The sequence below is a fragment of the Rousettus aegyptiacus genome, unplaced genomic scaffold, assembly GCF_014176215.1.
Source record: "Rousettus aegyptiacus isolate mRouAeg1 unplaced genomic scaffold, mRouAeg1.p scaffold_m13_p_14, whole genome shotgun sequence".
In the NCBI taxonomy this organism is placed as follows: domain Eukaryota; kingdom Metazoa; phylum Chordata; class Mammalia; order Chiroptera; family Pteropodidae; genus Rousettus; species Rousettus aegyptiacus.
The window spans coordinates 2474415-2494067 of NW_023416289.1; the positions used below are offsets into that span (position 1 = coordinate 2474415).

At 57.4% G+C, this 19653-nt stretch overlaps 2 protein-coding genes and 1 pseudogene across 3 annotated transcripts in view; 1 reads left to right on the forward strand and 2 right to left on the reverse strand.

Moving 5' to 3' along the window:
• Window positions 1–144: 144 nt before the first annotated feature.
• LOC118600328 (wiskott-Aldrich syndrome protein family member 2-like) lies at window positions 145–1133 on the reverse strand. Its single transcript, XM_036231239.1, is given in 2 exon segments — window positions 145–427; window positions 429–1133. Coding segments are annotated over 2 exon segments (897 nt in total). The 5' UTR covers window positions 1118–1133; the 3' UTR covers window positions 145–219.
• Window positions 1134–5168: 4035 nt separating this feature from the next.
• Window positions 5169–19653, reverse strand: part of N4BP1 (NEDD4 binding protein 1) — a 34847-nt gene continuing 20362 nt past the window's right edge. Inside the window, exons 3-7 of one of the 2 annotated variants that reach the window (XM_036231240.1) lie at window positions 14537–14667; window positions 12709–12805; window positions 10409–10516; window positions 7435–7542; window positions 5169–5893 (exon numbers count right to left, since the gene is read on the reverse strand). In XM_036231240.1, coding sequence (XP_036087133.1) covers window positions 5536–5893; window positions 7435–7542; window positions 10409–10516; window positions 12709–12805; window positions 14537–14667 — 802 coding nt within the window. In that variant the 3' untranslated portion in view covers window positions 5169–5535. The remainder of the gene's footprint in view (window positions 5894–7434; window positions 7543–10408; window positions 10517–12708; window positions 12806–14536; window positions 14668–19653) is intronic. The other variant, XM_036231241.1, reaches the window with a different exon arrangement.
• On the forward strand, window positions 16535–16653 carry LOC118611874 (annotated as a pseudogene).

Genomic DNA, 19653 nt, shown 5'->3' on the forward strand with positions numbered 1-19653 from the left:
GTTCAAGGACGAGGACACAGACCGAGAGGGGTCGAGGAACCTTGTGGAGCCTGCCAGGTGGGCCCTCTCGGCCAGGGCTGGGTGAGAAAGGGCCGCTCTGACTTCCCTGGCCCCCGGCACTGTCACCTGCAAGGAGAGGCGGGGAACGGGGAGATGGAGGGATCTCAGGGGTGCTGGAAAGCAGACACACGTGGGGGTTTGGGGTCCCGGGCCTGCCGCTTACCAGCAGGGCCTCACGGTCTTCAGCTGTGCAGATGAGCAGGGGTGCCCCTCACCCCCCAGGAGGGGTGTGGAGGGCAGGGGGACCTGCTGGCTGAGAGCTGTTTCCTGCAGTTCCTGGAACACGGGCCAGCTGCCCGGCCCTCTCCTTCCCGCGGCCTTTTTTGGTGGCTGAAACCTTAGCCTGATCCCGGAGCCAGACGGGCAGGCGGACCAGCGCGCTCTTTTGCGGGGGGAGGGGGTGGAGGGGAAGGCCTCCTCTCTCTGAGAGTGGGGGCGGGAACACGGCCTGCCCAGGCCCAACCCCGGACTGGGTTTCAGGCTGTGGGGCCCAGCAGGGCTCCCTGGGGACTGGCGGGGGTGGGCAGGAAAGCCCCTGAGGCCTGGGCTGGGCATCCTGTGGGAGGAGCTTAGTGGGGGGCGGGGCGCTGACTCCAGGAGCCTGAGGCTTTCGGCTCCAGCACGGGCTGTGGGCGCTTCTGCCTTGTTTCTGGGCAAATCCTGGCTTCTCCTGCCTCAGTTTCCCCAGTGGCTGCCACCGGCCCTGGAACCATGGGTGGCAGGGAACCAGACCTGAGCTGTGAAAAAGACTCAGTTTCGAAAAACCATCAAAGGTCATTTTACCGACCTGTGTCCCCCCTAAAGTGAAAGGCGGGGCCTGCGCGCGCATGCGCTGTGCAGCGCCGGCCCGTCCACCTGCTCCTTCCTTCCAAGGGCGCGCTCGGCGCCCTCCCACCGGGACGTGAGCCCTGGACTCGCGCGTGGTGGCGGGGGTGGTGGTGCCAGGTTGAGGGTGGGGGGTGAAGGCGGCTTCCTCCACCCCACCCCCTTTGCCTGGTCTGCTCGCTGGGTCAAGCGACCTCTGGGGGAGTGTGCCTGACTCTTGGAGCGGTGGCATGGCCTTCGGAACGCAAACCCCGAGTCCTGGCCACGCTGGCCGTGAGCACTCCTCGCGGCCCTGGACGCGGCCCTCCCAGGAGCGTGGCGAGGGCCAGTAAGCGCTCGGACTCGGCGTCCCCCACTGGTCCCCTCCAGCCATGACCCCGAGGCTCTCCTGGGCACCGCCCGTGTCCCCGGAACGACCTCCCGGCCAGGAGGGTCCTGGCGAGTCGGCAGGGACAGTGGGGGGGCGTGCGGAATCTGGAGGTCGAGATCTCTGACTCTGGTGGTGCACAGAGGGACAGTGACTGGATCTCACTCTTGACTTCAAAGGCCGTAAGCCCGTCCTGAACCAGCTAAAGCAAAAAGGGGAGTTTGCGAGAACGGTGGGGTACATCCGAGGGTCCCAGGACCAGCATGAGTGTGCCCGGGTTTCCATGGCGACAGGAACCGGCACCACTGGCCACCAGGAATCTCGCGGACAGGCGCCTGCTTCTCTCCTACCACAGACTGGCCTGCCCCGTGGCAGCAAGTGACCTAATGGGCCCGGCTGTGACATTCTCCGGCCCCCAACACTGGAGGGGACGAGCCCAAGGAGCGGCCTCGGTTGGCCTCCCTTGGGACAGGTGTCTGCCCCTGGCCGACTTGTGGGTGGGGAAGTCACATCCTGCTGCTCAGCTCCACCTGTCAGGTGGCCAAGGAAGTGAGCCGGGCAGACACCCCGCGTGGGCTACCCACCTCCCCCCGCCCCACAGAGCAGCGGGTCCCCAGGAGCGGCTGCCGCGGTCTGGCCGGTCACGGGCTCGCGGGCCTGCCACGTGCGGCGCTCAAGAACACGCTGTCCTCCGGTTCGGTTGAGCAGACGTTTATTGAGCACCTAAGTGCAAGGCACTGTGCTAGGTGCCACGGCAAATACAAAGAGTGAACACAGATGGTCCCTGCCCGCAAGGAGCTCACAGTCTAGAGAGGAAGGCGAGACACAGCACAGTCAGCCGCGGTGACACCGGCCCGAGCGGCAGGTGCCAGAAGCAAGACACAGCGCCGCGGGGCTCACAGAACGCCACGGGGCTGCTTCCGGGCCCAAGCACTGGGCCAGGGCACCAGCGCTCGGCCTCGGAGCGGGGAGCCGTTTGGGGGGGGGGGCACTGCGCGTAGCAGATGCGCACAGAGGCGGGAGCCCCCGGGCGGCTGCAGCGCCCTGTGGGTAGGCTGTACAGCGGGCGACCTGGCAGGGCCGCGAGGCCTAAGCTCGGGGAAATCGATGCTCTGGTCGAGCGCCACTGGGGACCACTGAACAGCAAGACGGCGCCCGGAAATGTGCTTTGGGAAGGTGAAGGAGCATGACTGGGGGGCCGACGGCAAGAACGGGGCAGGGGCGGATGAGGGCGCCTTGCGGCGGCGGCCGTGGAACGAGCGAGGGGCAGATGCGGGCTGCGGGTCTGGGGCGAGCCTGAGCGTGTCCCGGGGCTGCGGGCAGAGCCGGACGCGCACGCGGAGGGCCAGGGCCGGGGGCAGAGGCGCTTCTCCTATGCGGCCCAGCGACCACCTGCCTGGGGCCCGCCAGGAGCTTCCCGAAGCTGCAGACTGCCAGGCTCCCGCCTCCCCTGCCCACCCTGCGGCACCAGGTGGAGGGAGGCGGTGAGGCAAAAGAAGAAAAAGGAACGAAGGCCACTGGGGAGTGAGCGGAGTCTCGGACCGGACGGAAAGGAGGCCAGCGACGTGGCGGCCCGGGGGTGCGGGCGCCGAGGCGGTGCCGATCCTGCACCGCCTCCACACGAGGGGCGGAGGCCAAGCCTGCAGACTCGGGAAGTGAAGAACGAGAAGGTGAGGGGTGAACAGGCACGACACTTAGAGGAAGGCGGGTCATTTTAACCTCAAGGATCTGAAATACGCCGAGGATGAGGAGGTAGATGATGCAGAAATGGACTCGGAGCGAGCGAGCGAACACAGTACCGTTGGAGGCGAGGAGCCCAGAGACTCAGGCAGAGGGCGGGCGACCCCGCAGGCGGGCCGCGTCTCGGAGGCGAGGGGCAGAGGGCCTTGCAGGGCTCGGGGAGCGCGCAGAGCACCGTGGAGAGGTGGTTTCCACGCGTGGGTCGCAGCCTGAGCAGGCAGGACTCCATCCCTCCCCTCGCCGGTATCAACGGCTGCACCAGGCCCGAGTCCCCGGTGACACAGCCGAGCTACAGCCAAGCCTGCCAGATGCGGACCTGTCGTCCACGATGGCCGAGGGCCCTCCTGTCCTTCCAGCGGACATCCTACCAGGGGTCAAACACAGGCTACTGGACACAAAGGCCGAACGAGCGGATCGGAGCCCGGGAACACACCCTCTAACCCCGCTGGCCGGAGAGCGGGCCGTGTGCTGAAGGAGGCGGGCCTCGCCGACTTCGCAGGGGCCACGGACCGCGGGGGTGCTGCGCCCCACGTGGAAAGCCGAGGCCCACAGGACGGGGCGGCGCGGCTGCAGGGAGGCGGACTCCCAAGAAATACTGATGTGGCGTGGGCAGAGCCTAGGGTTAACAGGAGGCTGACTCTGAATTCAGTGGCATGAAAATAGAGACCTCTAACAGTAAACTCAACGAAACGCGATGGATTTCAGAAAGACCCGAGCGAGAATCCTGTTCCACGTTATGAGTTGTGAAGACGATGAGGCCCTTCCGTACTCCTCCCCCTCGGCCTTCTGCACTCTTCCTCCTCACACCCGAGCAAGCGGGAGGGACAGGTGGAGCCCGCACAAACACCACTGCGCACAGAGGCTTCCATAACCCGAAGGTCAGAGGTCACGTCACTTGCAGAGCCTAGAGAGCTCCGGTACCCTTGGCCTAGCGGCTCCACCCCGCGTCGGGGGAGGCTCAGCCCCCTCCGGAAAGACCTGGGCGATCGAGGCACAGCGCCCGGGGCCGTCTGTGAAAGGGAAGAGAAGCGCTGGTCGGCGCGGCCGCGGGGCCGGAGCCCCCGCACGTCTGCTGAGCTCACGCGGCCGCCCGCGCTGAGGCGGAGGCGCAGGGCTGTGACTGCTGTCGCTCCCGGCCCACCTCGAGACCTCCGCCTCCAGGACCGCAGGTCGGTGACTCGGGCGACGCGGCCCAAGGCGACAGCTGAGCACTGGTTCCGCGTGCAGGTGCATCTGGAAGGCGCCCAAGAGGGAACGTGACACAAGGAGAAGTCTAGCCACCGGGAGGCCTCTGGGCTCGTCCCCCAGGGGTGCAGGGGCCCAGGCTGCCTAGAGGGAGCGTCCGGGGAGACGCCCGGCTCTGCTCGGGGCCGACAAAGTCCCTTCGCTAGGAAGAGCGGTGGCTCCTGGGGCCTGGGAGAGACAAGATCCAGGGGGCGGACAGGAAACGGACCGTGAGCAGAGGAAGGAGATATAAAATGCAGAGCCCTTTGAAGATCCAGGGAACAGCGAAGATGTGGAGAACTAACTGCCCAGGAAGAGCACGTCACGGACACAGACTTCGGGCAACACCGAAAACACGACACCGAGACACGGGTTCTGAGAGGCTCGCGGGCGGGCGGCCCGGGAGGGCTCCGGGGACGCGCACGGGGCACACAGACGCCGGGCCCGGGGCTCGCGGCCGCCGCCGCTGCGCTGCGCTGGCTGGCCGTTCCGAAAACAGAAAACCATTTTTTGGCGAAGCTGCACCACGCTCGCACGGGCTGCCCCCCACGGCCGTGGGCACGAAATCGCCACGACGGGGCTGGCCGTGGACCCCCTCAGCCCGCGATGTCGTCAGAGGCCGAGCCGTGACTGCTGCAGTCAGGTCGGAAACGGCGAGGCCGAGGCGATCGTGCCGGAGCTCGGGACAAGGAGTCGTGGGCGTGGGCGTGCGCGGAGCCTCGGCCCCCAGGGCCCAGGCGCCCTCACCCTGCCTCCTGGGAGCCTAAGTCTGCCCTGGTCTTAAAAGTGGCCGGGCACGAGGCGCCATCTGGTGGCGCTGCTCGTCCACTCTCACGAACGGCTCCGAAGACCCCTGGGAGCAAAGCCAGCGCTAAGTCCAGGGGCGAGGCCGGCGGCGGCCGGGGACGCACACACTTCGTGTTAGTGGACGTGACACAGTCATCTCAAGAAAATATACTTTATGAGGTCTTGCTTTCCCTCAGAAAGCAACTCTTTTTTTATTTAGAAAGGCTAATCATATCCATTTTCAATATTTTCAGCTTTAAGGAAAATAGTTTAAAAAACATAAAAATGTTAATACACTCAAGAGTAACTGCTATTAAACAATTCTGAACAGGCAGAAAATGTACTTTCCTTTTACAGAAAATGTTAAATCTGTAATAGCAGCATAATTTATATAGAAAAAAGCTGGCTTTGAAAACCCAGATCTTTATACACAAAACACCTGTTTGTTTTTTCTATACACGACGACAGTGTCTCGGCTGGGAGACCGGTCTCTTCACATTTCGGCAGCCGCGGGGCCGGGCGCGCCCCGGCCTTCAGTCCAGCACCATGGCGGAGAGCGCGTTCAGGTCCTTCATGTAGGGGTGCGCCACCAGGATCTGGTCGATTTTCAGTCTCTGCTCGGAGTCGGGGAAGATCTTGAGCAGTGCCTCCCGCAGCTCGCTGGTCTCGGCGCAGGAGCGCTGGGCCGGGGCGGGCAGGGCCTGCGGCAGGCCGGCCAGGCCCGGCAGCAGCGGGAAGCGGGGCGGCGGCGCGAGCCAGTGGCTGGGCGGCGGGCCCTGCACCCGGGCCGGCGGCTGGTGGCTGCCGCCGGAGGCCTGGGGGCCGGGGCCTCTGAAGCCGGGGTCGAACACGCCCACGCTGGGCAGGGCGTTGAGCAGGGGCTGCATGTCTCTGCGGACAGAAGCGAGTCCTGGTGAGCCGGACGCAAGGACAAGAAACCCTTCGGGGGTACCTGCTGCGGGGCTCGGGGACGTCGCTGACACCATCTCCAGACTGGCGTGACAGGAACGCCAGCTCTCCACGAGCCGTCGCACTCTGCCAGGTCGCCTGGCTCTAGGCCAGTGTCCCCGAAGCACCGTGGGGCGGGGGCTCTCCAGGCGCATGGGGGACGGGGCCTGCTCCTCGGGAGCCTGATCCTGCGAGGGGCCCCCAGCTGCGCACACGGTCACAAAGCCTCCCACTCACTCTGGCTGGCAGCAGAGCAAAGGGGCTGGCCCCACGCTCCCCCGACTACAGAAACTTCACCCCCGAAAGCAGCCCCTCTGTCAGGAGTCCTTCCAACCTCTGAACCAGTTAACGCCTCTGTAAGGGGCCGGCAGGCGAGCAGGGAGGGTGAGCAGGGAGGGCCGGGCGCGCTGCTCAGGCTGAGGCGGGGGCCAGAGACCTCTCCCCCACCCCCGCCCCCGGGGGCCTGCACGGGCCTGGGCGTAAAGCCTGGCAGTGGACTTCAAGCTCAGGCGTTTGGAAGAGGAATGAGAGGCACTGGCATCCGGCGGGTGGTAAAGTGGCTGCCATTCTCGGGGGTCAGAGGAGACGAAGGACGTTCGGGAACTGAGTCGTAAGACCAGGGAGCTGAACTTGGCTGGTCTGCTCTGCGGAAGACCCTCTGCGTGAAACCAGCCCCAAACCAGAAGCCAAACCTGAAGCCCAAAGGGTCTCCTCGGAAATGGACGCGGTCTGCCTATCTCCCTGCCAAAAAGCTGGGGAGCTGTGCGCCTTCCCCCAGTTCAGACCCCACGGCACCCCGCACTGCAGTCTGCTGGGAGACACAGGAGTGCGGCCCATTTCAGTTTTTAAAAGGAGCACGGGCCTCCGCCGGGTCACGCGCGTGGGGACACTGAGCACGTGAGCTACCGAAGTCCACTACCTGCGCATTCCGGAAACGGAGCACGCGAGCAACGTGTCTTTAACGAGTGGGACGAAACGCAGACCGCGAGGAGCCCGCAGCGCCAAGGCAGGTTCAGACCAACAGAAACGGGCCCCCCACCCTGCGGGGCAGAGCGCGCCGGGCACGAGCGCCCCACGCAGTGACTTCCGAACAGTGAATAAATGGAGGGTAAGGATGACGTAGTCGAAGCGAATGACTTTGGGACTGACTATAAAACACACTCATGCACACGCGATGGACCTCAGCGGCATCTGCTGACGTGGCTGCCGGCAAAGTCTGCTTTGTCTTTTTAAACCCACGGAAAAGTCTGGCTCCCCATCCCCTCCTAGGATTAAAACCAAACAAACCGCAAATAAAGATTTGGTCTTCTGGGGTGCTTGCTTAGCTTCCACGTATGTGACACTAACACTAGATCTAAGGGTTTGTTTTTTTGTTTTTTAAAATAAAAAGCTGTTTTTAGTCTTCAGAGAAAGCGCTTGCATTAAAGCAGAAAAAACGTAACTGAAACAAACTTGCAATACAAGACAATCTGGAAAGGAAATACCTAAGAAAGACTTCCTTCCGGAGAAATTCTTCTAATCGAGGTCCACTTCTTCCCAGGGGATCATCAGGGACCATGAATATGTCCCCCACGAAGGTGTACTGGAGCAACCTACAACAGAGGATGACGACAAGCTGGAGAAAGTGCTCGAGGCCGCTCAGCAGCTGAGGACGAAGCCTCTCAGGGCGGCCATCCAACTGCAAGGCGACAGTCGCCTATAAAATCATAGCACTGCTTACTTGCCTAAAGGAAAAAACATACCCAAGTTAAACCATTTTAACATCCCTTTTGGAAGACACTGTTACCAGCTGGCTGTCCCGCTCTCCAGGAGGACTCTCAGGCTTCCGTCAGGCCTGGGGGGGCAGCTTCTCTCACCCTGACCTCCATCTAACTTTGAAACCAAGAAAGGACACAACAGGTGCCCGACAAAGGTTTAATTTCTGAAGAAATGTGTGTGAGAGGACAATTCTGAGATGTTCTAAATTAAATGACAGCGGCTGGAGGGAGATGGCAGTGTTAGCCGGTCCGCAGCGGGCCCGCTCCTGACCGCCCACACCTACCGGCGCAGGGGGCAGGACGTCCTTCCTCGCGGGCCGAGCAGCTGCCTGGGAACTGCCCCCGCCTCGCCCTTTCCCGCCCCCCTCATCCACCGCCAGTGTAAATTCTCTCAGAACAGACACACCTTTCCCCCCTCACAGGTGGAAAGCAGCAGCGAGCCCAGGACGCGAGGCCACCGTCTCCCAGGCCCTCGACCCTCTCCCGCTCACACGCGGCTCAGTAAACCCTTTCTCTGAGAGAAGCTTTGGGCTGTGGAGGGGCCTTGTTTAACACGTCCACTGGCAAACTCATTAAAGACAACTTAAAAAAAATATATATATGAATAAAATCTGAGGTCAAATATAATTCATCAATTCTGGGGAAAATGTTGTGTGTGTGTATGTGTGTGTGTAGGGGGGTCCAAGCGCCTGGGTCTACCGTCCAGACCTCGGTTTCTGGTGTGCAAACACGGCCTTGACTGCATTCGACCTGCATGCGCACACAGACAGGCACGCAGTAAGCTCTGACTGGGAGCCCAGGGCAAAGATCCAATGGAAACGGGTCTGAGAAGATTAATGGCTTGTAAACTGTGCCCAGAAGGTCAAAGACCAGTTCTCAGTTCCGCTATCGACAGCGGCTTTCAAACAAAGTAGGGTTCGAAATGCATACAGCAATTAACTCTTACCTGGGCGTTAACAGCAAAACCACTTTTTGCAAACTCCTCTGACCTTAACACAACATACAGCTCGGGCGAGGGGCAGCTGTGAAACCCCGACAGCGGTGAAGGTCGAGGGGCGCGTGCCCGCTCAGGCTCACGCCACGCTCGGCGCTGGCCCGCCCCTGGCCACTGCTTCTGGTTAACGTAACTGGCCATGTGACGCTTGCCAACGCGAGTTCGGTGCTCGCTGCTCTTCAGGCGGCCGGCGGCGGGCAGCGCGCCGCCACGAGCGAAGACCTTACGGCGGTGACCGCTACGCCCTCGCGCTCTGGATGACATTCAAACACGCTTCCAGTGATTAAACTACGACGGTAAAATGCTCAAAATAAGCATCACAAGTAAAATGCTCTGCCCCTACCAAGTGAAACTCCTGTTGGTATACTGACTTTGGTCCTGGTCCTGTTCTCTTGTTGAGTCACAGCTGTCATTAAATCAAACTGCAATACTGTGATTTATAATGTGAAATATATGCATATTGCAGATGACCCAAATATATATTTCTCATGTAAATTGTCTTCGTCTACAATTCTTGGCTCAGAGCTCCCCAAACCCTTGGATTTCCTCAGTGTTGAGAGTGATTAAAAACGAGTCTTCTGTTAGTGAGGTGACTCTGGAAGCACCTAAAGATTGGGGGCCGGCTGCCAGGAGAACCGAGCCTGTGATTCCGGGGCCTGGGGCTCTCAGTGCTACCTGCCCCCCACTTCAGGGAAGGCGAGAGAGGCTGGAGATTAAAATGATCACCTACGACCTATCGAGCCTGTGTGATGGGGCCTCCGTAAACCCCACGAGGGTAGGGTTTGCAGAGCTTCTGGGTGGTGGACACTTGGAGGTTTGGGGAGCGTGGGGCACCTGGAGCGGGCACGGACGCTCCTGCCCTTTCCACACACCTTGCCCTTGGCATCGCTTCCATATGGCTGCGCTGAGTTAAGCCCTTGTACAATGAACCAGTAACCTAATAAGCATCGCGTTTCTCTGAGTTTTGTGAGCAATCCTAGCAAATTAACCCAACCCACGGAGGGGCCGTGGGAAGTTCTGACCATCGGCCAGTTGGTCAGAGGTACGGGTGAGACCCTGGAGTGGCGACTGGCATTCTGAGCTGGAGGGGGCCGTTGGGACCTGGTTAGTCAGAAGTACAGGGAAGAGCCGGCGACTGTGACTGGCGTGTGTGAGTGGGGGGGGGGGATGGGGCAGGGAGCCTGCAGCCCTGTAGGACTGAGCCCTCACCCTGTGCAACCGGACGCTACCTCTGGGCAGATGTTGTCAGAGCTGAGCTGAAGTCCGGGACCCCTGCTGGTGTCTGAGGACTGTTTGCTGGCATGGGGACTTGGGTCTGGGAACCCAATTTACCGACAGTCTTCATACTGCAGAGCTGCGTAAAGCAGGGAGGCCCGGTGACCTGCCACAGCGTCCCTCGGCAGCAGGGCAGGGGCAAGGCCGAGGTGGGAGGTCACGTCTGCTACCTCGCACAGCTGACATAAAGTTAACTGCCCACAGAGACGCGCCTCGCCTCCTGATGGCTCGCTGAGCGCTCGGAGGGTGCCCGGGGCACGGCAGCGGCCGGCATGTGCCGGGCCCTCCCGCGGTCTGCGCCTGACGATCCTCTGCTTCCCTGGGTTGCCTTCTGCAGGGCCGAGGTGAACACCAAACAAACAAAATGCAAACACAACCAAACAGTAAACAACGGAAAACATTTTTCACCAAGGACAAAGAAAAAAATGTTACCTTTTTGTAATAATTTCTCTCCAAGAGACTGACTCAGTCACAAATTCTCTGAAGTTATCATTTGTAACAATTATGCCACCAGTTTTGTCCGCTAAGTGTAGCAGAAACCTATGGCAACATAAGAAAGGTTAAAATGGGCAAGCAGACGTCCCTGGCTCACACAAGAGAACGATGGGGTCTCCTCCCAAGCATTTAACCAAGGCTGGGGAACAGGAACGTTAGGCCATTGTCAACTGAAGACCAATCCGAAATGATGAGTGCCTCTGAAATCATCAGTGTGATTATAAACAAGGATCTGGTTCTCATACAATATAATTCTGTTTCTTTAATGATCTCAACCGCAGTTACAGATTTTTACAGACACCAGTGGTAATAAGACAATGCCCGAGGACCAGAGCAGAGAATGAATTATAGACTAAGAGTGGGCAGGCCCGTGAAACCACTTGTCCGTTTTCGGTTCTTAAGCTACAGGACTCTGGTTCCAAGATCAGCTGCTTGGTGCAGTCAGTCTTGCAATTTTTTTCTTTCCTTTTCTTTTGAAAAATTTATTTATTGCAATTAAAGAAAAATTTGCAGGCTTACATCTCCCACTGACTTACGATGTCTAGAACCGTCACTGTCCAGCCCGCCTCACAGATTCACTCAAACGCAAGCCGTGGCAAGACACGGTGATAACCGCGCTGGAGGTCCCCCACGCGCTTTGTACCCCTTAGTTAGGATGACTGCGTTTTGTCTCAGGCGATGCAGACAGAGACAATGAAACAATAAATTAGGAGACTCACTGGAATTAAAGGGGCAAACAAATTGCTTTTCTTAGTACTATGAGTATTTAAAGGAGGATTAAAAACACAAGAAAACAAGCCCTCGTTTTTTAAGTTTGAGATCTTGAAAAACCTTGGGAAGTAAATACGGTTTTGCATTTTCGATTTATTAGTGAGTATTTTACAAATTTTCTAAGTGGCATGAACTGTAAATGGTGATGTTTGCCCAGAGGAATCAAGGAAGACAGGCAGCAAGGCCTCTGAGCGCACGCGCTGTCAATGAGGCCGTGGCCGCCTTGCGCCCACAGCCCCGGGAGCCAGGCGCGCGGCGCTCACGCCGAGGCTGAGCACGTGCACACACACGCGAGACCTGGCACACGAGGAGGCTGCGTGTTGGGGACCTGGAGGGTTTCCTGCTTTCTTCCCGGGATTGGAGGGTCCCTCCAACCCAGCCTCCAGCAGCTGCTCGCCGCGGCCCTGCCCCAACGAGCCGGCCGCCCTCGGCTTCCTCTCCCGTGTTCTGGTGAGGGGCGAGGGGCTCTCAACGGAAAGGCGCTTCGGGTGCTTTGCGGAATGAATGTCCGCGGGCATCCCGGGCCCCTCGCCCCTGCCCGGACCCGCTTTCCCTCTCCCCGGCATCTGGCTGTCATTCCCTAGCTTGGGTTACAAGCTGAACAGTGTCTTCAGCGTGGAGCACTGAGGCCGAACCGCTGGGGGCTGCAAGCGCTTCAGGCCGAATGCAGCTCCGGGAGGGTGAGCGCGGCGCGGGGAAGGCCTGGCCGGCAGCCACCTCGCGGGCCCCTGTGCGCACGGCACGGAGGGCGGGGGACCGGGGGCCGGTTCTAACGCGTGGCCCCACCTGCGCAGCCACCCACGGCGAGCCCTCTCCCCCTCGCTGTGACCTATTCGTGTGCCTTGTCCTCCACACCGCAGCGTCCTCAGGGCAGGAAGTGCGTCTGAGTCACAAGTCCCGGGACCTGGTTTGCGCTTAGTGAAGCTTTTAGAAAGAATGCAGAAGGGGCAGAGTGAGGTCTGCCGTCTCAGACGCACAGCACCTGACTGCTGAGCAACGTGCCGGCCAGAGAACGGCAGGGCATTCCTGTCGCAGCATGGGTGGAGGGGGCCGTCTGTCATCGGGGAAGAACGCCGAGGGCTCCGGCACCGCAGCGACAGACCACGTCACTGCCAAAAATAACCAGGGGGAGACGATGTCTGAAGACCACGCGAGACTGTCACACTAAGACAACGTGGCTTTTGGCATGTACCGGAAAAGGACTACAATTCGGTACCTGTTTTCACTTACGGATTCCCAGGCACGATTTATTTTTTAAAAACTTCTAACTCAACAGGTAAAGCCATACAGCAAAGACCATTTACGTGTATAACCTTAATGACCCTAAATGTCAAAACTGTCGCCCCCTGAATCGAGTAGTCCTTTCAGAATGTGGGCGCAGATGCGTGAAGGGCCGTCTACCAGGGCAGGTGGCTGGCTTCGCTCCACCCCACACCCACCTGAGAAAGAAAAGCGACCTTCCATACCTGTCGTCATGAGACGCAATTCTCTCTCCGAAGACCATCCGAGCAGGAGTTAAAGACAATATTCCGAGCTCCTGCAGCTGGGTCAGGAAGTGCTGCTCTGTTCAGGGAATAAGTTCGACACACCTTGAGAAAAACGCTCTCTGCCCAGCCGTTTAAGTACATGAAAGAACCCCAAGTACCTCGCTGGGAGAGTTGTGGGAAAACCTTTGTTCCTACTGACTCGGGAAGACTCAATTTGACTAACTCTTGGGGCGGGGGGGGGGGGCGAAGCAAGGTACATACTAAAGCAAATGAAATGAAAAAACTGACTGGCAATTTTTTGAACATAGAAAAGTTCAACACATTTGCTTCTTAAACGAAAAAATCTACGTTTCAAGATTCCAACTATGCAGAACCTTTGCATGAGCACGTCACCTGCAGCAGAGGACACACTGCACGGCCAAGGCTCCCAAGAGGGCCGGGTGGGAGGGGCCCCAGGGTGGCACGAGCTGCTCCGCCCTGATCCCAAGAAAGGCCTGCCCCGTCCCCAGTCCGGAGCCTGTTCGACTCCCACCAGCTGGCACCCTGCCCGGCACCCCCCCGCCCCCGTTTTCTGCACAAATATTTACTGACTTTCATGGGGTGTGTCATGACAGGAGGCGGACGAAGGGCGGGGGCCACATTCCAGAAACCCGGTGATGGGCAAAACGGAAGCCCGAGCTCAGGCTCCGAGCCCGAGACCCCCACCCGCATTCGCCACGACAGTCACAACAGCTACCGACCGAGCGCAGCTGAAACGCCCCGACACAGCGTTTTTACTGTCCTAGAAGTGCATGCTTACAGAAGGGTTAAAGCGGGGGCCCTAACTACCAGTCCACGGCTGGCTGGGAGCCCGGCCGCACAGCAGGAGGTGAGCGGGCAAAGCTCCATCTGCACCTGCAGCCGCCCCCAGCGCCAGCATCGCCGCCTCGGCTCCGCCTCAGATCATCGGGCGTTAAAGTCTCAGAGGAGCACCCGTCCCTGGTGCCAAAAAGGTCAGGCACCGCTGGCTTAAGGGACTTCCAGGGACCCTACTGCCAAATTAACTACAAAATGAGGAGTGTCTCTGCCTCATTCCTCCAGTACCTTCTTTCTGTTAGGACAAATACGCTCTCCAAAACGGGGGGAGTTGGGAACCGTGCTTTTACCATCCCCACTTCAGCAGTGACGGGCTTCTACTTCCTGTGGGACGTGTGGCGTAAACCCTGTCCCCCGCGCCCCCTCCCAATCTGCTGTTTCTAGGGACCTCGGGCGCTGTGTTAAGCGGTCTGAAACAGCCCCTTTGCCCACTATCTTGCTGTGACCTGGGACACAAACCCTAAGTTTCTCTGGAATATTTCATGATTCACAACAGACTCATGCCTTCTGCGTGCGGCCCACAGGTCAGCCACGCAGCACTGTATGATTAACAGAGATACGTTTATGTTAAGCTATTAAACAGTCCATTAAAAAGACATTCTGTTTGAGGGTTCCCAATTTACCGAGTGACCACTTTCAGAAATAATATTTAAAGAGGCAGAAACCCAGGCTGATGGAAAGACAAATGGTCAAAAAGCTTAAAAAAAAAAAAAAAAAAAAAAAAAAGGCATATTTAGTCTACTTTTGAGAAGGGCCAGGACACTGGCTGAGCTGTGTGCGCAGCCCGCCCGGGCGTCACGCCGTGGCTCTGCTCCGCCTGTTCGCACGGGGTGCAGCGTTTGTGGCTGCGTTTTCAAAGCCTCTGCCTGCGTCACGCGGCGGGGTGCGTGTCGCAACCCTCAGCTGACGCATCAGACACCTGATCGGAAACCCGGAGAAAGGTCTGCCTCACCTGTGACGTTAGGGTCGCGCCTCGTTCTCCACTGCGGGACGAACACGGTGATGTTTCGGTTGCCGAGCTTCCAGAAATACTCGACTGCGATTGCGATTCCACGACAAGAGAAGAATTTCTTCAGGCCATGGCTGCAAGAAGAGCGGCAAAGCGCACGTCAGTGTAACGTGTGTCCTAAGTCTGTTCGGCTTCACCGTGAAAAGGCGAAGTCCGTTCACAACAGAAACGATCACCACAAAACCCTTTCTCATACTCTTTCACTGTTTGGGGCATTAAAAGCTCCAAGGCCGAGACAGAACCTGCTGGAGGGGACGTGATTCTAACAGCTTTACAGTGTTTTCTTCACGATTGGATCGCGTGTGCTGTCGTGGGAGGCGGCAGCTCGAGCTTCACGGTGGGACTTGTTTACCGCACTTTCTATTTCTGTCCTTTTCAGAGGAATAAGCTCCTTCTAAAGAATCCTGCTGCCTGCTCTCTGGCCTCGGAGACTCTTCCACGAATTGAGGAAGGAGCTGATCTGCAGCGGAAGCAGGAGGAGCTGTGATCACGGCTGCTCGGGGACGGGGCGCCCACCAGCGCGGCCTCCAGAGGGGGGGCGCCTCCGGCCCCCAGCGCGCCCGCTGTCTGGGGAACTGCGGAGCAGACTCCGGGCGGCCTCCAGGAAATGAGTCAGGGGGCAAGGCCCGGGGGCGTGGCAGGGGATCTGCTGGGGGAACCAGGAGGGGTGGGGGAGAACGCACAGGCGGAAGGGCCCGGAAGGCGGCCCAGGCCCGCCTCTGCCGCCAGTGAGCGCCTGGCTGTGTTGGCCCACGGTTTACAACCCCTGGTAAAGAAGATTAAAAACTGCCCCCCACCCAAAAATCTCGTTTACAAATTTCAAAAGAAGTGAGAAAAAATATTAAAATTTTATTCTCTAGTAGTTAAGTAAAAGTGGGGGTTCAAAAAGCGTTTTTTAAGTTTGAAGCTTTGCAAGCGGTAATGTGTTCGCCTCCCCATGAGAATTAGGAAGGGAAAAAAGCCAAAACCCCACGCTGCGAGGCTGCGGCTGGTGAGGCGAGCGCCGCCCGCCCCTGCCGCTTCCAGGACGGCCTCCGGGCCGCCCACCGCACACTCTGCGCCCGCGGCCCCGCCTTCTCTCCGTGACAAGGCCGCGTGGTGGGCGCGTCCTTGCTTCTCTCGACAGTCCTGCCACCTCAGGCACGACGCGCCCCAAGTCAGCTGCAGCCCCTCCTCATCCCAGCCCAGCCGTGAACCCCAGTCACACGGAGCCTGAAATGTGGCCGCAGGACCCCTGACCTGCTCGCGGCCCGCAACGGCACTGTCCCCCCAAACCAGCCAACGTCTGGCTCCAAGGGCCCCTCTGCCCCCAGTGAGTCAGAAGGGGTCTGGCCGCCGCCATGGGTCGTCACGCTGGGTTGTGGCCAGGTGGTCTTGCCTTCTCGGTCTTACTCTTCAGCACACTGAGCTTTCCTCACTGCTTTCTCCGTGCGCAATCTCGTACCTTCCCTGCTCCTTCCTCAATCCTGTGGGACAAGCGAGCCCAGCCCCTCTTCCCCTCCCGCACCGCAGGACTCAGGACGCGGCCAGGTCGCACTGCCGGAGGGTGGAAGAGCTGGCACAAGCCTCGGCTGCCTCCCTCCCGGGCCAGTGCCCTTCCGAGGACCCCACACCGGCACTGTCCCCAGGAAACCTATGTTCTCACGAAGCAGGAAGGGGCTGGAGACGCAGCCAACAGGAGCGACTCGGACACTCCCGTTAGAGGCCAACGCCCTCTCTGTCCCCAGGAAAGCACAGGTAAGAGGCACACTCCAGAGCACGGAGGAAAGTAAACAAGCCCATTCTTGACAAAATAATTTAGCCCTGGTTTATTTATTTAAAAGCATCCGAAATATGGCAAGAATGTAGCAATATGACATTTGTTAGTGGAAAAAAGGCTGGGGGTAGTTTTTGTAAAGAGGGGGGTCCTTTTTTAATCTTTAAAAAGAATAAATCATTCTAGTCTATGGCCCTGACACCCTGAACAAGCCCGATCCTGTCTGATCTCAGAAGCTAAGCAGGGTCGGGCCTGGTCAGTTCTTGGATGGGAGACCGCCTAGGAAGACCGAGTGCCGTAGGCGTAAAAAATAAAGGAGTGTAAACTGACAAGGCCCTTGCAATCTGTGAGGTCACCCAAAGGTTGCCTTGCCAAATAAATAAATAAATATAGATAGATAAATAAATTAATAAAAAGACAACACATCTTAAAAAAAAAAAAAGAATAAACCATTCAAATTGCTCAACAGCCAGGACAGTCCTAGAGCTCATGCTGACCACAGCCCAAAGAAAACACAACTTACGTTCTTAGAAAAAGCAAAGGATACACCTAAGTCCTGGAAAGAACAGCCGTTGAGAGACACGCACTCCAGTTTGTGAAGACCTCTTCAGCTTGCCCACCACACGTGAACGAGGACTAACTCTACCCCTTTCCCCTACGTGACCCTGGGGCCACTGGGGGTGGGGTGCCCGCTTTCACTTCACTGGGCGACTGAGGCAAGAGGAGGGTCAGGCAAGTCGATGCAACTCCGCTGCCCCAGACCCCTCTCAAGCTCAGAGGCTAAGAAGTGAGCTCCGAGAGGCACTACCCAGCTCCAAGCCGATGTCCAGAATGCCATCCTCCGTGATAAGATCAAATCAGTTTTGATGCCCAAAAATCTCTCTAGAGCTGTTTTGGGAATTAAAAAAAGCAGTTTCAAGACCTGAGGGAGAACACATGGATTTACCTAGGAAATAAAACTGCAGGGGAAAAACCAAAAAAATCAAGTGGAGCTAAATTACTGTCCTCAAAAGACCAGAGGGCCCCTGACCTTCCTACTTCACTCATGCGTCCTGACCGGACAGAAACGCACTGGTCACCTGTCCCCCAACCTCTCTCTGCCAACCAACCAGCGTAGCCTGTTGACAGGTAAACCCAGAACCCGTGGATTCTGATGAAGAGACAAAGGGTACGCACAGGGACACTCCTCTGCCTTCTGTGAAGGCCGATGCCCAGGAGCGCGCATCTCCACGCACAGAATGCACGGCCATGAGGCCCCAAAGGCTGGGTGTGCAGGCTCCCAAGGGAGACCAAAGCTCCTGCTTTCACATGGGTGGAAACGAGGTACATGTCAGCTGGTTGTCCCCCACGTTATAGTAAGCAGTCAACCAGAAGGAAGCGTGTTCCAAGCAGAGACAGCAGATAAAAACCGACAGTGGCCAGAGAACCAGGCAGGGCAGTGTGGGCAAGAGGGGAAAACCTTCCTGAGTTACCTGGGAAAGAGGGGTTTCTTTCTAGAGCTCCCACTTAATAAAAATAGCCAGAGAACCCTGACATAGAAAAACCAGCATGAAAAATGGTTGAAATGTGCAGTTCTGGCCAGCGAAGGGGCAAACCTCAACTACATGGAAAATCGTCTACCAGGTAAGTCAGGTGCTCGCACGCCGAGTTTCAGGCTGACGGAGCCCAGTGGTATCTGGCCGCACTGCGATGTCTGTCTAGCCACACACCGCAATTTCCATTCACTCATCATCTGACTCATTCACGGTGACAAAGGGGAAAAACCAGAGGTGTGTGTGATCGGCAGCGCTCGGCAGGGCATTCTGGAATTTCTCACGGTGTGTGTGAACGGCGGACTCCATCGGACGGGCAAATCGACAAGCTTCTCGGAAACCCGGGGCAGGGTGGGCCTGAGCTGCGTTAGGGTGGGGTTCACACCAACAGGTCTTCTGGCTGAAGGACTCACATTTCCCTTTTCACATCTTCCCCAACTAGCCAGGTGGAATGAGGGTGCTCTGCATGGCGGAGCTGAGGCGGCGAGGCCAGACCGTCCCCCGCCCGCCTTCTGCGGGAAGAGGCAAGGCTCGCGGTGGCTCTGGAAAGAGACAGTCCAGGCCCAGGTCTCGCTTCTGTGTAATCCTTGCCAAGATTTTTAAGCCATTTCAAATTATGTAAATTGCAAAAAAAAAAAAAAAATTTACCTTGCAAAACTAATGTGAAGTGTATTTTTAAAAGATGAAGTACAGCATCTGACACATAACAGGTGTTTCAGCTTTAAGATTCCAAGTTTCCAAGTATTTATTGAATTAAACTACACGGCTTCAGTTAAAATTTAACCCAAATTGATCACTGGAACAGAAACTGGAATTGCAAGCTATCAACAAGCTGTGAGAAGTCATGAAACAAAAGCCCTACTATGTGACATCCTAAGCTTTATTTTAATTCATCCACTTAACAAAGTGCCACTGAGTGCCTACTATGTGCCAGGCACGGGGACTGCAGGGTTACTCAGAACAGAATAGACGCGAATCACACTCTTCACAGAATTTACAGTCTGCAATTTACATTCTATACTAATTTAGAATAAGAGTTATTTTCTTTTTGACTTAAAAAAAAAAAAGTTTTTGAGATGAAATTCACATGACATAAAACTATCCCTTTGGAATGAATGACACCGTGGCGTCCAGCACGTGAGCCATGCCGGACAGCCGCCTCTTCTAGCTTGTTCTACAACACTTCCATCGCTCTGGAAGAAAACCCGGTACCCACTGAGCAGTTTCTCCCCGGGATGAACGTTAATTTTAATTACTGATATTTCCAAATCACTCTACATCAAATTAAGTATAAGTCTGTCTTGCAAAAGTGTTGTTTTTAATGGAGACATCTGTGAATTCAAAGAAAACTGAAACCCTCTCCAAATGAACAGTTTTTTAAAGAATTAATGTAAGTCAGCTTGTGGTTTCCCTTAGTGCCCTGATTCAGAGGTTTTCAAAAGATGGTACTGCACCCACGGGTGTGAGGAAACATGTGGGAGTGTCTGGGGCTGTCACAATGACCGTGTCCACACTGGGAGGGACCAGTTACGCAAAGCATCCTGTCCCGGACAGACAGACCACTCTAATGCCACCAGTGAGCCCTCTGAGCAGCACACTGGCTACTACTCCGGAAGGCGGAGGCTTCTTAAAAAAGCATCCTTACCGCCACTCAGCCGCTCACTCTCTGTTAATTTGTATCTATCCTTTGAACACCAATGCGGGAACTCTTTCCACAAACAGAAAAATGCAACAGGATTACTACTACTCGCACCCGAGACCTAAATGACATG